We start from the raw sequence: 22,105 nt of genomic DNA, 5'->3' as shown, positions 1-22,105 counted from the left end.
AATGAAGTAACTTTGCAGAATTCAGAATGATGTCGCTCTTATTATGGCTGTTACTAAAGACTAAACGTTCTCCCGTCTGTTTTCTTCCTTTCGTAGTCTTGGTAAAATCGATGCTTGACATACAAAGAGATCCTACTTTTTTTTAATAACCCTTTTGGTGGTCTTTAGTAGATATAAATCAGTCATTCGTTTACACTTGTGCGGTCAAGTGTGAACATCACTCGGTCAGTTTCTCTCATATCTTTCTCCCAATATCACTCCGCAACTTGCCGTTATTGAAATATTATCTGGTTTGTTGCACAGACTTATACAGTCACTTGGAAATTTTACTCTGTCAGCTGTACACACTTCGTTTTAGTCAGCTGCAAAAATGAGCTAGTTTATACTTTATATTTTCTAAAATGTAGACATCACTCCAGTAGCTTGTTTTATCATATGACACGGAAACGGTCATAGGCCATGTATTTTTGTTCACGAAAGCTAAAAAACTACTCGCTAACCTATGACCAATACTCCTTAGTACAGCCCTCACACTCGGTTAGTAAGAAGTTGGTATTGACTTATTCGATTGGTTGCTATCATAATACTCTTTCAGTTGTAATAAATAATTAGCTTGGTTACACTGTCTGTTGTAAAAAACAATTAGCTTGACTTTTCTGTCCGTTGTTTGCACTTATTTGGTCGGTTGTAATCTTCATAAGGCAATTTAGTATTACCAACTGAGTTGAAAACGTAAGTTGGCCACCGTTGACTTGAGAGTTTCAAAGATGACGTTTTGAGGGTAAGTACTTCGCCACAGAAAATGACGAAGGGCTAACGAAGGGCTAACGAAGGGCTAACGAAGGGCTAACGAAGGGCTAACGAAGGGCTAACAAAGGGCTAACGAAGGGCTAACGAAGGGCTAACGAAGGACTTACGCTCGAAGCGTAAGCTTTAAAACTCTTTGCAGTGGCCAATTTACGTTACCGACTCATTTGGTAACACAAAATTACCTTGTTTTATTCTCCCACCGACGCAGCAGCACAGTTTCTTTAGAAACCTACCCCCTGTAATCATGATACACTGTAAGTTGTAGGGACTTTTTCGGTCGCTTGTAAACGTGATACCCAACCAGTTTATACCTTTACTCATTAACATCTGTCAGCACATTTCCCATATTGTTCTCTATTTATTTCCCAATAAAATGCTTAGGGCTAAGGTCATCTGTGATTCAGACAGATGATGCTATGAGGAGAATTAAGATGCAAGTCACTCTTATGGGTCAAAGGCGTAACGCACTGATTTGGTCGTTTGCAAAATTTATTCTGTCATTTGTGTGACTCATTTGATTTAGTGGGTTGTAAAAACTAACGCTTCAAACGCTTCTGGTCGTCTTCCTGTAACTATATGCAGAGCTGTTTTATTCGTGTCAGACTGGATTTCCTTTTCTTTCTCCCAACAGAGAGGCGGTAGCCGCACCCCTCGCTTGCCAGTACAATTAGACCACTGATTGACTCTCTGACTTTTGGAGGAGGCTCATGGATATGGACTTGCTGAAGTAGTATAAAAAGTATAAAAAGTCAAAGAGAATAGCAGTGATTTAAATGGTAGAAGGCCCATGCTAACTAAAGGAAGCAAAAAGTGTCATCTAATTATGTGTAATTACTGTTATTTCTGTTTGAAGCCAATAGGTTTTCAGGGGCTGGAGCATCAAATTGCGTGACGAGCCCTTTTCATATAAATGGGGAAACAGAGTTTTTGAGAATACCTTTAAAAGACGTCGATCCCACAAAAATGCACCAACTGCAAAAACAGATGCAGATACCACGAAAGCGATCGCAGTCAGCTGAAAAATTGACAATCCAGTCCTTCTTGCCAGCGTTCGTGATTCAGATTTCAGATCTGGATTTGCATCTTTTCAGCTCTTTTTAAATCACCAACTTCTAATCAGGAAATTCTGTCCATCTAGGGCACAGGGGACGTCCCTTCTAACAATTTGATAAGTTTTCACAAGGACAGAGAGTTAATAGACGCGTTTATATAGGGAAGTAACCATGGTGGTCAGACACAAAGAACATAATTAAGACAGACTTTAGAAGTGCCTGAGACTATCGACGTTGCCGTCACAATTGAGCCTATTTTCTTTTACACTTACTCTTAATGCATCTATTTGATCAAACTTTGTAGAATGTTAATGTCTGTTTCGAAACATTAGTTTAAATAAATACAGCTAAGAAGGCAAGATAGAGACCTCTGTGTCACAAAAAAGCTAAATCCATGATTTTATTACCTAAATTATTCACACGTAAGTTGACCTCGATAGATGCCTTTTCCTCTGCTATGTTAGTTGCAGCACACTGATATATGCCCCCATCCTCCTTCTTCACTTTTTCTATAAACAGTTGGTAAAGAGTGTTTTGGTCACGTCGATCTCCAGTGATCATTGTCCTTGAAGTAGATTGGACATCATATGAATTGTCGTTCTTGATCTACCTGACGGTTGACTGAGGATGACCAGTTGTAATACAATTCAAAGTAACGTCAGAACCGATGACAACACTTAGGTTTCACCGATCTTTAACAACTTGAGTTACAGTTTGAGTGCCTGAAGGGTGAAAGTTGGTCCCTGGGGTGGATTGCGTTGAATGCCGATCATTGCCCCTTGCACATGAGATGCTTGGCTTGAGATGACTCTTGGCGGTGCAGATAAAAGTTACACTAAAACCGACAACAGCGCTTTGGTTCGTGAGATCTTCCACATTTTGAATAGGTTGCAGGTCTGAGGAATGACAATGAGGTAATTATTGTTGCTATGATAGCTGCAGGTTCGCAAATCTCTTGCAAATAGACTAGAAGGAAGGAAGACACGCCTAAGGAGTGGCTTAAGGCAATTAAATAGCTGGAAACGAGTCCTTCCTATTTCCAAAGGTAGTTGGTAAGTGACAAATCAGCAGTTATTTCTCATATTTTAAAGCAGGAACAATCCTAAGTTGTTGCTGTCATTAAATCTCCCTTTCAAGTCCATTTATGCCCTCCTCTTCAATTTTTTGTCTTTTCTTTTCATTTTGTACGGTGAGTTTTTTTCCATCTCACCAAACTAATATTCTGTTAGTCACTTCAGGTTGAAGGTAATTTTGTTTCATAACCTTCCTTTTGACGAGACAAAGTTATAAAGCTTTTCGGATAAATCATCGGCACAGTTTCTAAGAATAAATTGTCATTTTTAGGTGCAAAAAATGAATGCCTCTTACCTAAATCCTCTGTTAATAAGGAAGACACTGTTGATACCCTTTCTCCGGCGCTGTTATGAGCCACGCAGTGGTATGTGCCAATGTCTTCCATCTTAGTTCCTGTTAACAAGAGCTGACTGCGAACGGTTTTGTTGTCTAACAAAATAACCTTCTCCTCTACCCTTGGGTTGGTTTGTAAAGCTTGTGGATCATCTTTCTTCACCCAAGAGATGGTTGGCCTGGGATGACCGGTGGCAGTGCAGTTGAAAATTACGCTGGAATTAATAAAAGCACTTTGGTTCTTTGGATATTCAATAATTTGAATGTTTTGGGCTCCTGTAGAACAAAAGTGAGACATTCGTTAAAGTGTATTTTTGTGAGAACAAAGATACATAAAGGAGTTGTAACATTGAAGGTTGTTAAGGGTTGGTTCAAGTGAAGATAGGCGTCTAGACCCCCCTAACACTCAACAGCTTGCGTAATACATAAGAAAAGGTCAGACATTCAGTTATTAGGCACTGAGATCAAGAGCTAAAATGCCCTCTCGAGTTATTTTCCATCAAATTTTATGTAGCCATGTTTTTTTACAATATTCCGTAAATAAAGAATTAAAATTTTGTGGCTTTAAGTCGTTAACAACACCCAAGAAACTTACAGCTAATAATGAAAATCTCATTTTGACATGACGTGATGGACTGCTGATAGAGTTGTTTCTTTTCGTTTTTTTTTTCTCGACCCGTCATTCTCAAATATTTTTCATGATCTTTGTGCTGCTTTGTTATTTACCTTCAGGACGAATTTCGACTGATTATCTTCTGCAGTGTGCACGATAACCATTTCCTGCTTCACACGTGTAGCTTCCAAGTTGATTTGCCGTCAGTTTTTCGATCATTAATGTGCATCTATGTTTTAACACCATGTGGCTACCCTGTACACATCTGTATCCAGTTGGCTTGTCCTGTGGATCGTACCACTGAATATACTCGGTCCATCGATCGTAATATCCTGCATCAATACTCCTGGGCTGCGCCGTACAAGTTAGGTTAACCGCAGTACCCACAGATAGTTCGTGCCTTGGTGGATTTATGGAAATCTCTACATCAGGTATTACTGGAGGAGGGAGAAGGATAGTCTATTAACATATGTAACATAAAGAGTTTGGCAGCGGCTATTCTGAGCTTAAAAAGATAGATTGCCAGTCCGAGAAAAACCCAGAATACCTCCACTACTTACTGGTAAGTTTAGTGTTGCAATTCATGCCCGTGGCTTTAGGGAGATTCAAGAGAGCGCTCGTCACTATAAGGACCACCAGAATAGGTTTAGAAAGATCATCTGGCCAAGTATTGAATCCCATCAGTACACGTTAGCGAGTATCTGTGAGTCTTGTTCAAATAGCCTGCAAGGAATATTGATCGCGTAATAATGAAAAAAATGTAGCATTCTTAAAATAGTGAAATTTCATCGTCATGATCATAATCTCTTTTTTTAACACAAGTGGCTGAGAAAAATTGCTGACGCCCGAGGAACGTAATAACGGTCAAATCGTTGAAATTTTTTTCAAAAACATGGAAAGAACGAAAGAAAACCAAAAAAACAACGACAAAAAAAAAAAACAAACAAACAAAAACAAAAAAAAAACACAGAATCGAATAGGGTCAAACTGAGTTGACTCTAATAACATGATTATGGTGAGCTAGGTTGATTATAGTAAATAGATTATATTCGCTCAGTTTGATACCTTTCTTTTTTAAGAATACCATGCAGTTACATTACCAATATTTTTTATATCTTTTTGCTCTATTTTTGATGTTTCGAGTTAACATTTATTGTGTGTCAATTAAGAAATAAGCTTTGGACAGCCTTTGTAGTCTGGAAACGCAGACAAGTTTGGGCGCTAATTGTACATGGATTTAGCCTTTGTACTGGCAGCAGCACTAGAAACAGAAGCTTATGAAATCCTACACCGTGACTTTTGGTGACTTGCTTATTGTGGTAGCTAGTCTTCCACAAAAACTCAGCGAAAATCATTAAAGAAAAACAGCAAAAAACTACAACTTTGACAATCATTACGGTAGGGATTATTGGCTGTAAAAAGCCCTTAAGAAAAAGTTGACTGGCCATGAAATGAACCTCAGTAAACCCAAATGTAGTTTTGACGGGTATTGGCGCCCTTGTCGGTTTGGAATTAGCTTTGAGGGCGATTTTCTTCTTTCATCTTCTCGTTCTTACTCAACAGATTAAGACGTCTTAATCGTCTATCAAAATACCCATTTATGGAAAGGTATGTCACGAGGTGCCTGATAAGTGCATTAATGTTCTGAAAAACACTAACCCCAATTTTCTTTTTCGTCGTCAAATACTTGGTAAACCATATCAAACTCACGGGGTACAAATAGTCTTAACATGAATATAGTGACCACGCCCACTTCAACGCCCCACTCAAATCGAGTGTAATTTTCGAACATTTTACCATCGTGCGGATTCTCTACGGAAAAAGCACTCAACTAATATTGTGGCTTTCTACTTCGCTAATTTTATAACTTGAAGGTAAAGTTTTTCCCTCGTCATTTTAACCTTTTCTCCGAGCGGTTGCGTGAAATTAACAAGGCGTTTTTGTTCAAAACATAACCGAGCGAAGCGTCTCGGGCGATATCCCTTTTACGCAAGCGCAATTTAAAAATGTACCGCCAGAATCAAAAAGAGGAACAAATTTCCTTTGTTTTGATATGTAAAGTGTCGAACAAAAAGCAGATTTACCCTCGTCAAATGGCGTTTCAAAACAGCTGTATCTTCCTCCTTTTGATTTTTTCCTGTTTGGTGTGCGTGAAAGCAGTAGGAGAGGGATCGGGAAACTCAGAAAGCACTTCGGGAATTAATCTGCCATTGTTTACTTACGAGATAAACAAGTAAGATTTGTGAAGTTCATCGCAGTATGAAGTCTAAATAAATGCCTTTGTTAAGCTTGTTCGCTGGATTTTTCGTAAACTTCCATGATTAATTTTTCGTTTCAGCTTACTAATCTATACTATTTCAAAGCAAAGAAGTTTTCAGAGAAAACCATGAGTCGGTCCTTTCAATAATTGTAAACAAAGTGTTTGAGCAATCAGGTATACGAGGTATAATAATCAATAGCCATATATAAGAAGTCTTCAGAAAGAAAATATTCTGTTTTCAGAAAGCTGTCAAGAAAGCTAGTAATCGTGGCAATTAAATGCACTTCTTAGCAATTTGGAAACGGGGCCCTCGGTATCGATTTAAGGTGTATTACAACGAGGTTGATGTACATCAGCTTAAAGATGAGAACAGCCAGTTGAGGGGAGAAAAAATAAAATTAGAAGAATCGTTGGTACAGGAGAAGGCAAAGCGATTGCGAGTGGATAAAAAAGCCCGAGAAGCTCTCGAGAAAGCTGAGAAGAAAGGGGCCTTCTACAATAAAAAAATTATTCAGTTGGCCAAAAAAGTGATTACAAATAGGAAAAAAGGTAGAGGCCCAGCTAAGAAGAAGTTTAATGACTATTCTAAGCACCATTAAAAGAGAATTAAAAACCAACAGAAGGAGGAGTGCCAAACTACACTCTCCTTTCTTGGGCTGTACAATTTTGTTGCAACCAAAATTGAAGTCCTCAAGACTGAGACTAATCAATATGAAACGTTCAATCTTGTTGGAGGGAGAGCTGCCATTTACTGAGTCTGACCCAAACATAAATATGTGGCTTTACCTCAAAGATAAATTCATTATTTTAAATGAGGCCTGGCATGAAATTGCCATTAAGGCTAATGATCTCCCCAATATATATTCCATCAAGAAGCAAATTAATGAGCTAAACAGTGAATGGAACTTGAAACCAACACCAGGAGATGCTGAAGGTGTTCAGTTAGGATTTGCAGAAAGCTTGCAAAAGCACATTGTTAGGCTTCAGAAGAATGGAGAAATCAATGATGGAGAAACTATTAAGATCAAGCTTAGTGGTGATGGTTCAAATATTGGAAAGGGGCTTACAGTTGTCAGCCTCACTTTTACTATTCTCCATGAAAAGGATGTGGCAATGCGTGAGAAGGGAAATTATATACTTGCTGTTATAAAATCTACAGTGACATGTGATAATCTGAGAGACAGCCTAGCAGACCTTCGAATGGAAATGTCAAACTTAAAGGAGATAAGTGCAAATAATTACACCTATAAAATTGAATACTTTTTACGTGGATATTTGAAATTTTTAGCACTGGTATGTGGTTTAGGCAGGGCAAATGAGGATTATGCTTGTGTGTGGTGCAAGTGTCCCAGGGAGCAATGGTGGGACACAAGCAAAACATGGTCGATTAATGACCCCAAATTTGGTGCTAGAACTGTCACCGAAATAGCAAGGTTTTCCACTGGAAGGAAATTAAACTGTAAGGCACTACCATTATTTGATTTTATACCTATGGACCTTGTCATCATAGATACATTAAATTTTTTTCTGAGGATTTCAGATGTTTTGATTAACTTGTTTACAAGAAAAAAAACTTCTGATAGATTCCCAAGAGATAAATATAAACACATGGCATGTTATGAAGAATTTATCAAAAGTATGGGAATCACTTTTAATTTTAGAATCAACAAAGAGAGCAAAAAGCTGGAATATAGAGATCTTACTGAACCAGAAAAGTTTAAACTCTTTCAGAATATAAAAATTCTGACCTATGCTTGTCAAAACAAAGATATACAAGTGATCTGGGCTAAATTTATGGACATAATTGGTGATTTGAGGCTAGATTTTACATCTGAAGAGGGTATTCTTGAACTGCAAAGAAATAGCAAATCATGGTTTGAGCACTTTCTCAAAGTTTACCAAGCAAAAGATGTCACTCCCTACATGCATGCACTATGTTATCATGTTCCTGAGTTCCTGTCACTTAACAGAATATGGCATATTACACACAGCAAGGCTTGGAAAAATACAATAATAGAGCTTCTAAAGATTTCTTCAGATCCACAATTCACAAAGGGGTTGATGCCCTCAAACTGTTTCTGAAGAAAAACAGGATTCAGTTCCTGGAGGCAGCAGGTTATGAAAGGGTTTAAGAACACCTACAACGATGAGCTTGTATTCAATGATTGGACTTCTTTGTCCCAGCCAATACTTAAATAGTTCCTGGAATTACATAGGCAAAATCTTCAGCTACATTTAAAATTCTTTCATCCCACTTCAGCCCCAGATATGAATTAAGCACCCTATTTGACTCCGATTGGTAAACCATCTTCCCTCGTTGAAGAACGCCGGGCAAAACACTCCCAACACCTTCCATGAAAACATCTTGGTCAACATTAAGGTCTATGTTTATATCAGGGTCCTCTCGCCTTCCAGACCAAAGCTTTTTCTTTATTTCACGAGCAAGTTGGCCATGGAACGATTCTTTTCTATCCTCTAGAGAGTTTTCCGAGGGAATGAACAGCTTTTCGCTGCGAACAAACGGAAAATATCCAGATCCTCCATCGGCCCTGAAGGGTGTTCATTCATCGAAGCATGTGCTATAGCCAACGTAATGAATTTTCAACCTCTCTTGTTGATTTTGTCAACCTCCCTGATCTCAATATCACACAGTTTTGTATCTTTCCATTGTGGATTCGCCTTTCCAACGGGGGTTTACGTCAAGTATTTGTTGCAAAATCGCTTTGCTTTTTTTATTTCCCTCTTTAGCCTGTCCGCCATTTTGAAAATTCGCAACAGAGAGCATGTGTGTGCATCACGAAGGCATAGTGGTCGCGTACACCTGGAACCGAGAAAAACAAATGTTCGTCGCGCTGGGGAAAGAGTTTGATATGACGCAAACCAGACTAAAAGATGCGTGGCATGCCACCATGTTAATTCTAATGATTCCATGTTAGGTCTCATACCACAGACTTAGAAACAAAATACAAAACAGGTAAGAACTGACGAATTATTAAAGCGAAGAAAGCCTAGAGTTAGTTTAGAGGAAAGATTTTGTTCAGCTCTGTAAAGTGGGATTGAGAGTTAGTGTGGAGAGAGATGAAAGTTATAATCAATTGCCGCGTGTGAGCCGGGCTCTTACCTTGACTGTCCTTAGAGCTCCGGGAAAGTAGTGCTGAGCTTCCTTGAATTACTGGTTTTATACTCCAACCTACAAAAAGTATCATTTTTCGAAAAGTGGGCATGGAACGCTATGGGTAATTTCGGTTGTTTGTCAAGGATTACTATGTTACAATCCGGTAATTAAACCGTCAGGCAGCTTTTTCAGGCGCCAATCCACCACGTACATTGTAACTCAACGCTCCGGCTGTCTTTTTTATCAATTCCAAATCATAGCTTTTACTTTAAAATTTTGGGCGAATTAGCCTTCATTACAATGTAGTCTGGAGAGTAAGTGACATGATGTTATGACAGGATTAAGAGTGATAGCAGAGCAAGCTTGAAATGGCAGAAATCGCCGGAAACTACGATGGACAAACAAGATGTGCGTAAGTTCTATTGATTTTACGTGTAGAATGTTCATATTTCGAAATATTTATCGCTGTAAATCGACCGCATTTCGCTCCCCATGCCATTCCTTGTAACGTGTTCAAATTCCCAAAGGTTCCTTTCGTAACTTAACACCGAGTCACACAACGCGTGACGCTTTCATGAATTACTCGTTTGCTTCTCAACGGGGCATAACCATACATTTTCTTTTATAAAAAAGAACCCATGTCCCGCATAAAAACCTAACAACGAAGATCAGTAAATTAGGTGCCTCAATACTCCAGCAAAAATTGTAAAAAGCTTGTGACTGCGTTTATTTCCTTTGCAAAGGTCCGCTTGTTAGAGATTCGCCCAAGTAAACGAAAGCTTTCACTGACATGTTTATTTGGATCGAAGGCTTTTAACACCCATCAAGATGCAGGTCAAATGATCATCAAAAGCGATTTTGTTGACACAGCCAGTATATTTTTCTTCTCTAAATATGTTCAGCTCTTTACTATGGAGATGGGAAAATATTGAGGAAACTTTGGCGCTCTACAGTGGAATGGTCGCATACTTCGGGATTGTGGAAAGATTAAACAGGCTAAATCGTACCTCCTAGGAGATCCACGATGTAAATTATCTCGTCAATAAGTATGCAAGTTGAGATGTAATGCAATCTTTGCTCTGGCATCCTTGGAACTCGTTCAGCTTATCAAAATAAGCAAAGATAAGTCCGGATAGCGTAATACACATGTGGACTGAGAATCCACCCACTCTTTGCACGCTTGAGGTAGAGTTCTTTTGATTTCTAAGGCGTATATTTTTTTCCAAGATATATATAAAGCGCTATTTTTCCTCTCTCCGTAAGGACTGGACTTTAAAAAGTGGTGGAAGACGTAAATGTCTTTAATTGAAATTCAGCACTCTGATTCCAACCTTTCCGTTTGGACGAAAAGCTCCTGTTTTCGGGGATCATTTTTTCCAATGCTCTTCCTTTTTAGCTCACTCATGCTGGAAGCAATGAATGAGGTATTGTGGTGAAGAAGATGTTGAAGCAAGTTGTCGACCGTGAATGGAAGTTGTATTTCGTAAACGGAAGTTGCATTGTGGACCGTGAACGGAAGTGGTCTCACTTGTTACCCCGCCCCCACTTAGTGAAAGTCAAAATTAATTTCGATGAACTCAAAAACTCACATGGAAAGAAATAAAATGTTTGTATGGTTTAATAAAAATAATAACCTCAAATCGCGTTTCCGAACTTCTAAAAATGCAACTTGTATCGAGAAGCCGAAATGTTCACACCTAATTTCTAAAGGGAAAAGCGAAGCGTTGCTTTCGTGACTGGCCATTTGTTTACTTTTCTGGTAGTTTTATCCCTCATCTGTTTGGTGACTACGCAAATATTAATATGTGAAAATCAGACTGCATGAAGGCTTGAAATTCTATTAAGAACGATTGTGGCCGTTTTGTTTAAAATCAAATGCAGTGGCCACTTTGTTAGAAACAAGAGATATCAAGAAACGGGCAAGGAATATTTCATAATAGTGCAAATGATTGTAAAAGATGAGGGTTGCTAATATTTACTGTTAGAGCAACATTTGATGCCTGATTATGCCCACCGGCACACCCCCGCCCCACAAACACATACACACACCAACAAAAAAACGATACTGTCTGTCTAATGACCTCTACTCATCCTACCTCCAGTGCACACAACGGCTTTTTTCCAATTCCCATCGCGAAGAATGCACACGTTTTCTTATAACACAACTGACCCCAAAATAAAAGAAATTTATTCTAAAGTCTTAAAAAATCTTATAAACGGAATTCAACTGTACCTATATTCCACAAGTCCAAGAAATCAATATAAACTTAAGCCATGATATGAATGAGCTGGTTCCAAGAGCCTTTTGATTGCTTTTGTTTTGTTTGTTTTTTTCCCTTTCCATTGACGAATAAAAATTTTTTTTCTGCTTCACTAAAAGTATTTTTAGCACGATTCTTTCTTGCTCGTGTCCAACCTTCCCCTTTATATTTCAAAGGGTTGAAATCTCTGGCTCCATAACTCTATGCTCGAGAGGCTATCTCATCAGATATTTGGCAATGGTTCATACAAGATTTAGAGGGAGTTATAGTTTTCGAGCTAAATTCGAGAAGACACTCGCGTAACTTGCTTGGTTCTTTCTAAATGCTTCGTAACTTACTTAGTTCTTGTAGAATGCTTAGTCAAGACCCATTCCATTCCAGCCGTGGAATTGCATATCTTGAAATAGACACGATTGACTGCTCATTGCTTCCGCTTCGTTTCCGTTTCCTTCAGCGGTAATGATCGTTCATCATTAACCAAATTTCTTAGTCTGAAAATTTAAACCTTTCCACGGTTTTTGCTTCTTGCTACATTTTGCCGACCCGAAAGTGATTGTTTGGAGAAATGTTACAAGCTTGGGACATTTGGGAATTATTGGTTCACGTGATGGCCTCGCTCATTATTGAGTCTACGTGGCTCAATGGTAGAGGTTCGGAGCATGGAATCTGAAAGTGTGAGTTTCGATCCCTCTTGGGGACTCGCAGATGTTTTCTTTGTCCTAACTCCGTGACAAGACAGATAAACATTTCAGTCTGTTCTTTATTAATAATGTCGTTCTGTCGAAAGAGGGAACTCTCTTAGGCGATCAAATAACCATTTGATAACCATCTAACAACCATTTTCAGAGTGACACATTAGTAATGACTGATAATTCGACAATATAGGCGGAAGTCCTCATCAAAGTCAATTGACTCTGATAACAATGATGATGACAGTCTTCTCTGGATTACTCTAGCCCGGACGACCAGTTTACACGATCAGAAAGTTACTCTTGGGTTCACACAATTTACTGTGGAAATAAGATATTTCACCAATAATGGTCAAATACAGTGTTCCCCTATTAACTTCTCCACCTTTGGTGCATTGTCTAATATTACGCCTTAACTGCTCAGTTCACCCTTACTCCGAATTACCTTATTTTCTTGTATAAATTGCGTGAACTTCATTTTCGCTTTAATCGAGTGTGCGCACATTTGGTCCTGGTTTTATCCGCCACTTTCTTCACCGCATGCCATTTGCTTTTCTGGTCAGGTGTCTTAATCAAGTCATAGGGTCGAAAAGTTCATTTCGAAAGCTCAAAGAAAATTCACTGGTCTGATTTTCATTTCTGATGCTCTGGAAGCGCGGGTAACATCTTTAGGATCTAAATATCTCCAATTAATCATTCCTGTTCAGTCGTATCCATAAATTCCTTTTCAAGAAAGTTGTATGCTTTTTTTATGGAGTCAATTTTCATAGTTGTTTTTGTCGACTTACTTGCAATATTTTCAATGTTCAGTGGGTACTTAGTCGTTTCGTTCGCATTTCGGCTACAAATATTTCTACAAATAGTTTTCTCTCATTTGATTATCGTCATTGCGTTGGTGTTGGGAATTCTTAAATACCAACGACAGCCACACTTGTTGATTAAAAAGAATGTTATAACTTACTGAAATGCTCCGAATCGATCGATCAATCCAGAATTGACAAATAACGTTTTACCCTAGGCATGAAATAACAAGAAAAAGTGCAAAGAAATCTAGCGAGATCAACAGTAGTCCTTCAATCAAAAGCGTAAATTTCTTGATATACATGAGAAGTTCAGAAAACAAATCAGTGTTGTCCGAGGAAACATGTGAACGCACTCTGTCACCATCACACCCTTTCTTTCATTGTTCCTCGTTTTGTCCGCCTCTCTTCTCGCCGTTTGAATTCTGCAGGTCTGATTTTCATTTCTGTTGTTTTGGGAGTGCGAGTAGCATCGGCACAATCTAAATTTCCCCAATGAATATTTCCATAAATTCCGTTTAGATTTGAACTAATAGCACAGTCTTCCGGGAACCACCAGCTTTCCCCTAATGTTTCAGGACAGATGGAATGCTTTTGATCCCAGGTTCTAAACTTTGAGCCATTATGATCACAGAGAGAATCATTGACAGTCGCATCTGCTAAAAAAGTAAGATCCACTCATAAATTATTTAAAACTTGTGCGCAATTTTTGTCAAGATGAAAAAAAAAATGGGAAAAAAGATTTTTTTATCTCGAGAAGATGAGTGAGTAAAAAAAAGGGAAAAGAAAAATGTGAATCTGAGCATTGCGACATTGAGCTTTAATACTTGCATTACAGGTCAGATTTTCAGACCCTTTGCTGAGTCAGGGACTCGTTAAAGGAATACTGGACAAATCTATTCATTAGAGTAACACGCACATATACATGCGGTAATATGCTCACAAAGTGCTTAGTCTAGACGAAAACGTATACAAGAAAAAATACTCACGGTGATTTATTGTTGAAAAGCTCATATGAGGCTAACTTAGACGGCTATAACTGAGCTCTTCAGTGTAGTCATTTTGTTGATACTCGATGGACCAAATTCATCTTCTTTACCCTCTAACTTTGATTTCAAGACCGGGAAAACCAGTCAAGTCCCGAGAGGAAGAGATCTCAATCGTTTTGTCTGTCGACTGATAGGTACTACAATCATTTTCTTTTTCTTTTTCCCCAGAGAGTCGTATCCTTTTGCTTCACTGTTTCATTTATTGTCATGCAACGAAGCTACTTGTCATTAATTGTTGCTTTTATTGACTTACTTGCCCAATTGCCAATGTTCAGCTGGTACTCAGCCGTTTCGTTCGCAATTCCAAACCATTTATATTCAGCGTAAACAATTGTTTTAGAATCGACCCCCAGATCCACTCTAAGCCTGTTGTTTTTATTCTTTTTAGTCAGCCGGAGGATCTTATCCAGTCCAAGCCAAAATTCACCATCGAGGAAACTTCCAAAACCATGTTTGTAGTCAGCCCAACTGCGGTTAAAATCAACGGAACCAGTTAGTCTTCTCTGGAACACTGTCCAGCCTCCACCGTCTGTTGTCTGGTCACAGTATACATCAAAGGCTAGTGAGTTGTCAGGTTTGATTGTATAAATACCATTGATTCTCTGACCAGATCTGTGCAGCTCAGCACAATTTTTAACTGTTGAATAAAAATACGAAAGTTTCGTCTACAAAGTTGCACGTAAATGAGCAGAATGGAAATAAAAAAAGCCGAGGATCGTATATGAGAAAGGAATCTGACTTCCGTCGACCACATCCTATGCCTCTGTGTGACGATTGTCTTTGAGTCAATTTTGATTTGCCTTAGTTTTAGTGCACAACCTCGCACATGTATGATTTGTCTACACAGCCTGCAACTGATGAAATTCATGCAGAGAAATCGAACTAGTGGTAATTTAGCTCTTCATCACTATGGTGTAAGAAGGTAATCTTACTTACATGTACACGCTGAAGATGAGATTAGAATCACCAACAGTATTGGCCCGAACAGCCAATTAGAAACTCTGAAAAGGGAATTCATCTTATATAATGTGAAGCTCTCTCTTGCTTTAAGCAACGAAAGGTTATAATATGTAACGGTGACGGACTGAAGAAACACCGTCATTTATAGTCTGGATTGGAATTGATTAGCTATTTAGGCCATTACTGCAAAAGCTATTTATAGGGGTGTACGAACTTGTTAAATATCACAACTCAGTGAAAGAGTATTCAGAATTGTCTGGGCGACCACACACCTTTCCGTGGGCGATGCGCTTAAGTGGGGCAGAATTTGGGGCAGTGGCTTTCACGAATTACCGGTAGGAAGAATGAAACATCTTACGAGAAAAATTTATCTCAATTTGATCCCTACAATCAATTAGCGTTTGAAACTCTGACCATAACCAAGAAGTTGTGCATTGTCGGCTATTGCCGAAAGAATATTTCGTATTAAAAGTCACAAGAAAGTTCTCTTATTGACTGTTGTGCTGATAATCGAATACCTATGTTGTGCTACATTGAAAAAGATATATATTGCTGGTATTTAATAATTAGTAATAGTTATTATCTGATTGAGTTCTCCTACATCATTTCCTCTACTTGATAATTTGACATTAATCGTTACCGGGGATTTATAACCTGGGTCATGGGGATAAAGTTATCTCAGTTTATAATTTCCTGTCATCACGAATACGTCACCGCCAGGAGTTTTGTGATGTTGAACTTTCCAGAGTCATGCTTAACGTGGGTGTTAATTCTTTTTAATAGCTAAACACTTGTCTAATTGTTAGAAAGATACTTAATCAGCTGCATAGTTATTCTGATACCTGGACTGAAGGGTTAAGGGTCCAAAAATCACCTGATGTGATTGTCCAAGGGCAATTGTTAGCAGACAGAAGTTTGGATAACTTGAGCTAAAGAATATTATTTCTTCCTGACAAAAAAACACACAAGGGTAATAAGGGTAGTAATAATTGCTCCATTTTTCGTTCCATGATAACACTCCATACAAGTTGGGAATTTTTTTCCGAGGTAGTTTTCTCTCACATAAACTAGACCTACAATTCATAAATATGTAGCAACTGCTTCACTCTTTCTTTTTATGAACATCATCCTTGAGCGCACGAGTAAACATATTTTCTTAAGTGTGCTATTAAGTTGATCAAAGTGCTACCCACGCGAAGATTACGTTTTTCATAGAGAATTTACATGAAATACTAGGTCAGAAAGAGGAAATAAAGGTATTCTTTATTAAAGACCCTACTACTTAGCGGCTTTTGTAGCCATCTTTAGATCAAAAGAAAAGTTGTGCAGAGTCGAACGCAGACTTCAGACAAAATTATGTTATATATCAAAACCATTACACATATCAGGTTAGGACTTTTGCGTGCAAATGTCTTGTTACTGTATGTTAATTTGCCGGAATAAATCAGTTTGACCCGAATACAAAACGGAAGTGGATTAAAACCCTTAAAGTGCTCGTAATTCAATTAAAGACATAAAAAGGTCCAAAAGAGATGGAGAACATTATGGGGAGGTTCTTTATGACAGTGGTCGACTTCCGGGACATTTCAACATCAAAACAGCCCAACAAGAAGCTTGATAATTTCTCCCGCTAAAAATATCTTAGTTTTATTTTCTTGAAAAAAACAACAAACAAACAAACATACATAAAAAACAATTTATGTGGCATGGCTTTGTGATTCGCGTGTTTCACTTTCGTCTGGGGTAGGGCATGATTTCCGCCGTTGTTTCTAGAGGAGGAACCGGAGTGTGGGCTCGAACAATACTTAATGACCCAGCTTATCATAGCAGGAATATTTCATCTTTTAGTCAGCAAGAATGATGAAATCTTAGGCTCGGCTCATCTTTCGTTACTTTCTTGCTTAACGGGAAAAAATACACCCAAAGGTTATATGGAAAGTAGTCTTAAGAGATCAAGTGTCTAATCCCGACATCACTGACCGTTTTTTATGCCTTAAGGGCAGAAGTCTGGAATGAAGTAACTTTGCAGAATTCAGAATCATGTCGCTCTTATCATGGTTGTTACTAAAGACTAAACGTTCTCCCGTCTGTTTTCTTCCTTTCGTAGTCTTAGTAAAATCGATGCTTGACATACAAAGAGATCCTACATTTTTTAATAACCCTTTTGGTGGTCTTTAGTAGATATAACTCAGTCATTCGTTTACACTTGTGCGGTCAAGTGTGAACATCACTCGGTCTGTTTCTCTCATATCTTTCTCTCGATATCACTCCGCAACTTGCCGTTATTGAAATATTATCTGGTTTGTTGTGCAGACTTATACAGTCACTTAGAAATTTTACTCTGTCAGCTGTACACACTTCGTTTTAGTCAGCTGCAAAAATTGGCTAGTTTATACTTTATATTTGCTAAAATGTAGACATCACTCCAGTAGCTTGTTTTATCATATGACACGGAAACGGTCATAGGCCGTGTATTTTTGTTCACGAAAGCTAACAAACAACTTGCTAACCTATGACCAATACTCCTTAGTACAGCCCTCACGCTCGGTTAGTAAGAAGTTGGTATTGACTTATTCGATTGGTTGCTATCATAATACTCGGTCAGTTGTAATAAATAATTAGCTTGGTTACACTGTCTGTTGTAAAAAATAATTAGCTTGACTTTTCTGTCCGTTGTTTGCACTTATTTGGTCGGTTGTAATTTTGATAAGGCAATTTAGTATTACCAACTGAGTTGAGAACGTAAGTTGGCCACCGTTGACTTGAGAGTTTCAAAGATGACGTTTGAGGGTAAGTACTTCGCCACAGAAAATGACGAAGGGCTAACGAAGGGCTAACGAAGGGCTAACGAAGGGCTAACAGAGGGCTAACAGAGGACTTACGCTCGAAGCGTAAGCTTTAAAACTCTTTGCAGTGGCCAATTTACGTTACCGACTCATTTGGTAACACAAAATTACCTTGTTTTATTCTCCCATCGACGCAGCAGCACAGTTTCTTTAGAAACGTACCCCCTGTAATCATGATACACTGTAAGTTGTAGGGACTTTTTCGGTCGCTTGTAAACATCATACGCAACCAGTTTATACCTTTACTCATTAACATCTGTCAGCACATTTCCCATATTGTTCTCTATTTATATCCCAAGAAAATGCTTAGGGCTAGGGTCATCTGTGATTCAGACAGATTATGTTGTGAGGAGAATTAAGATGCAAGTCACTCTTAGGGGTCAAAGGCGTAACGCACTGATTTGGTCGTTTGCAAAATTTATTCTGTCATTTGTGTGACTCGTTTGATTTAGTGGGTTGTAAAAACTAACGCTTCAAACGCTTCTGGTCGTCTTCCTATAACTATATGCAGAGCTGTTTTATTCGTGTCAGACTGGATTTCCTTTTCTTTCTCCCAACAGAGAGGCGGTAGCCGCACCCCTCGCTTGCCAGTACAATTAGACCACTGATTGACTCTCTGACTTTTGGAGGAGGCTCATGGATATGGACTTGCTGATCTGTGAGAGGCAAATAGGAAGTAGTTAAATAAAAAGTCAAAGAGACTAGCAGTGATTTAAATGGTTGAAGGCCCATGCTAACTAAAGGAAGTAAAAAGTGTCATCTAATTATGTGTAATTACAGTTATTTCTGTTTGAAGCCAATAGGGTTTCAGGGGCTGGAGCATCAAATTGCGTGACGAGCCCTTTTCATATAAATGGGGAAACAGAGTTTTTGAGAATACCTTTAAAAGACGTCGATCCCACAAAAATGCACCAACTGCAAAAACAGATGCAGATACCACGAAAGCGATCGCAGTCAGCTGAAAAATTGACAATCTAGTCCTTCTTGCCAGTGTTCGTGATTCAGATTTCAGATCTGGATTTGCTTCTTTTCAGCTCTTTTTAAATCACCAACTTCTAATCAGGAAATTCTGCCCATCTAGGGCACAGGGGAAGTCCCTTCTAACAATTTGATAAGTTTTCACAAGGACAGAAAGTTAATAGACCCGTTTATATAGGGAAGTAACCATGGTGGTCAGACACAAAGAACATAATTAAGACAGACTTTAGAAGTGCCTGAGACTATCGAAGTTGCCGTCACAGTTGAGCCTATTTTCTTTTATACTTACTCTTAATGCATCTATTTGATCAAACTTTGTAGAATGTTGATGTCTGTGTCGAAACATTAGTTTAAATAAATACAGCTAAGAAGGCAAGATAGAGACCTCTGTGTCACACAAAAGCTAAATCCATGATTTTATTACCTAAATCATTCACACGTAAGTTGACCTCGATAGATGCCTTTTCCCCTGCTATGTTACTTGCAGCACACTGATATATGCCCCCATCCTCCTTCTTCACTTTTTCTATAAACAGTTGGTAATGAGTGTTTTGGTCACGTCGATCTCTAGTGATCATTGTCCTTGAAGTAGATTGGACATCATATGAATTGTCGTTCTTGATCCACCTGACGGTTGACTGAGGATGACCAGTTGTAATACAATTCAAAGTAACGTCAGAACCGATGACAACACTTAGGTTTCACCGATCTTCAACAACTTGAGTTACAGTTTGAGTGCCTGATGGGTGAAAGTTGGTCCCTGGGGTGGATTGTGTTGAATGCCGATCATTGCCCCTTGCACATGAGATGCTTGGCTTGAGATGACTCTTGTAAAAGTTACACTAAAACCGACAACAACGCTTTGGTTCGTGAGATCTTCCACATTTTGAATAGGTTGCAGGTCTGAGGAATGAAAATGAGGTAATTATTGTTGCTATGATAGCTGCAGGTTCGCAAACTCTCTTGCAAATAGACTAGAAGGAAGGAAGACACGCCTAAGGAGTGGGTTAAGGCAATTAAATAGCTGGAAACGAGTCCTTCCTATTTCCAGGAGGTGGTTGGTAAGTGATAAATCAGCAGTTATTTCTCATATTTTAAAGCAGGAACGATCCTAAGTTGTTGCTGTCATTAAATCTCACTTTCAAGTCCATTTATGCCTTCCTCTTCAATTTTTTGTCTTTTCTTTTTATTTTGTACGGTGACTTTTTTTCCATCTCACTAAACTAATATTCTGTTAGTCACTTCAGGTTGAAGGTAATTTTGTTTCATAACCTTCCTTTTGACGAGACAAAGTTATAAAGCTTTTCGGATAAATCATCGGCACAGTTTTTAAGAATAAATTGTCATTTTCAGGTGCAAAAAATGAATGCCTCTTACCTAAATCCTCTGTTAATAAGGAAGACACAGTTGATACCCTTTCCCCGGCGCTGTTATGAGCCACGCAGTGGTATGTGCCAATGTCTTCCATCTTAGTTCCTGTTAACAAGAGCTGACTGCGAACGGTTTTGTTGTCTAACAAAATAACCTTCTCCTCTACCCTTGGGTTGGTTTGTAAAGCTTGTGGATCATCGTTCTTCACCCAAGAGATGGTTGGCCTGGGATGACCGGTGGCAGTGCAGTTGAAAATTACGCTGGAACTGATAAAAGCACTTTGGTTCTTTGGATATTCAATAATTTGAATGTTCTGGGCTCCCGTAGAACAAAAGTGAGACAGTCGTTAAAGTTTATTTTTGTGAGAACAAAGATACATAAAGGATTTTTAACATTGAAGGTTGTTAAGGGTTGGTTCAAGTGAAGATGGCGTCTAGACCCCCCTAACACTCTTTCTGTTGTATCGTCAACAGCTTGCGTAATACATAAGAAAAGGTCAGACATTCAGTTATTAGACACTGAGATCAAGAGCGAAAATGCCCTCTCGAGTTATTTTCCATCAAATTTTATGTAGCCATATTTTTTTTACAATATTCCGTAAATAAAGAATTAAAATTTTGTGGCTTTAGGTCGTTAACAACACCCAAGAAACTTACAGCTAATAATAAAAATCTCATTTTGACATGACGTGATGGACTGCTGATAGAGTTGTTTCTTTTCGTTTTTTTTACTCGACCCGCCATACTCAAATATTTTTCATGGTCTTTGTCCTGCTTTGTTATTTACCTTCAGGACGAATTTCGAATTTCCTGCTTCACACGTGTAGCTTCCAAGTTGATTTGCCGTCAGTTTTTCGATCATTAATGTGCATCTATGTTTTAACACGATGTGTCTACCCTGTACACATCTGTATCCAGTTGGCTTGTCCTGTGGATCGTACCACTGAGTATACTCGGTCCATCGATCGTAATATCCTGCATCAATACTCCTGGGCTGCGCCGTACAAGTTAGGTTAACCGCAGTATCCACAGATAGTTCGTGCCTTGGTGGATTTATGAAATCTCCACATCAGGTATTACTGGAGGAGGGAGAAAGATAGTCTATTAACATATGTAACATAAAGAGTTTGGCAGCGGCTATTCTGAGCTTAAAAAGATAGATTGCCAGTCCGAGAAAAACCCAAAATACCTCCACTACTTACTGGTCAGTTTAGTGTTGCAATTCATGCCCGTGGCTTAAGGGAGATTCAAGAGACCGCTCGTCACTATAAGGACCACCAGAAAAGGTTTAGAAAGATCATCTGGCCACGTATTGAATCCCATCAGTACACGTTGGCGAGTATCTGTGAGTCTTGTTCAAATAGCCTGCAAGGAATATTGATCGCGTAATAATGAAAAAAATGTAGCATTCTTAAAATAGTGAAATTTCATCGTCATGATCATAATCTCTTTTTTTAACACAAGTGGCTGAGAAAAATTGCTGACGCCCGAGGAACGTAATAACGGTCAAATCGTTGAAATTTTTTTGAAAAGCAAGGAAAGAACGAAAGAAAACCAAAAAAACAACGACATAAAAAAAAAACAAAAAACAAAAACAAAAACAAAAAAAAACACAGAATCGAATAGGGTCAAACTGAGTTGACTCTAGTAACATGATTATGGTGAGCTAGGTTGATTATAGTAAATAGATTATATTCGCTCAGTTTGATACCTTTCTTTTTTAAGAATATCATGCAGTTACATTACCAATATTTTTTATATCTTCTTGCTCTATTTTTGATTTTTTGAGTTAACATTTACTGTGTGTCAATTAAGAAATAAGCTTTCGACAGCCTTTGTAGTCTGGAAACACGGACAAGTTTGGGCGCTAACTGTACATGTACATAGCCTTTGTA

At 38.5% G+C, this 22,105-nt stretch overlaps 1 protein-coding gene, 1 long non-coding RNA gene and 2 pseudogenes across 2 annotated transcripts; 1 reads left to right on the top strand and 3 right to left on the bottom strand.

The window, feature by feature from the left end:
• Positions 1 to 1,540: 1,540 nt before the first annotated feature.
• LOC136279972 (peroxidasin homolog) lies at positions 1,541 to 4,726 on the bottom strand (annotated as a pseudogene).
• Positions 4,727 to 8,760: 4,034 nt separating this feature from the next.
• Positions 8,761 to 11,164, top strand: LOC136279976 (uncharacterized). The gene is made up of 3 exons (XR_010717088.1): positions 8,761 to 9,116; positions 9,596 to 9,669; positions 10,001 to 11,164. It is a non-coding gene; the product is annotated as an uncharacterized lncRNA (long non-coding RNA).
• A 2,209-nt stretch (positions 11,165 to 13,373) lies between these two features.
• Positions 13,374 to 15,602, bottom strand: LOC136279185 (angiopoietin-related protein 7-like). Its single transcript, XM_066162742.1, has 3 exons — positions 14,993 to 15,602; positions 14,310 to 14,693; positions 13,374 to 13,666 (listed from the first exon to the last, which is right to left on the bottom strand). Exons 1-3 carry the CDS (start codon positions 15,156 to 15,158, stop codon positions 13,374 to 13,376), a joined length of 843 nt encoding a protein of 280 aa, XP_066018839.1. The 5' UTR covers positions 15,159 to 15,602.
• Positions 15,603 to 18,272: 2,670 nt separating this feature from the next.
• On the bottom strand, positions 18,273 to 21,533 carry LOC136279183 (peroxidasin homolog; annotated as a pseudogene).
• Between the last annotated feature and the right edge of the window lie 572 nt (positions 21,534 to 22,105).

The sequence above is a fragment of the Pocillopora verrucosa genome, chromosome 1, assembly GCF_036669915.1.
Source record: "Pocillopora verrucosa isolate sample1 chromosome 1, ASM3666991v2, whole genome shotgun sequence".
Lineage (NCBI taxonomy): Eukaryota > Metazoa > Cnidaria > Anthozoa > Scleractinia > Pocilloporidae > Pocillopora > Pocillopora verrucosa.
The sequence above is the reverse complement of the archived record's forward strand: the minus strand, read 5'-3'. Positions and strand labels throughout refer to the sequence as shown.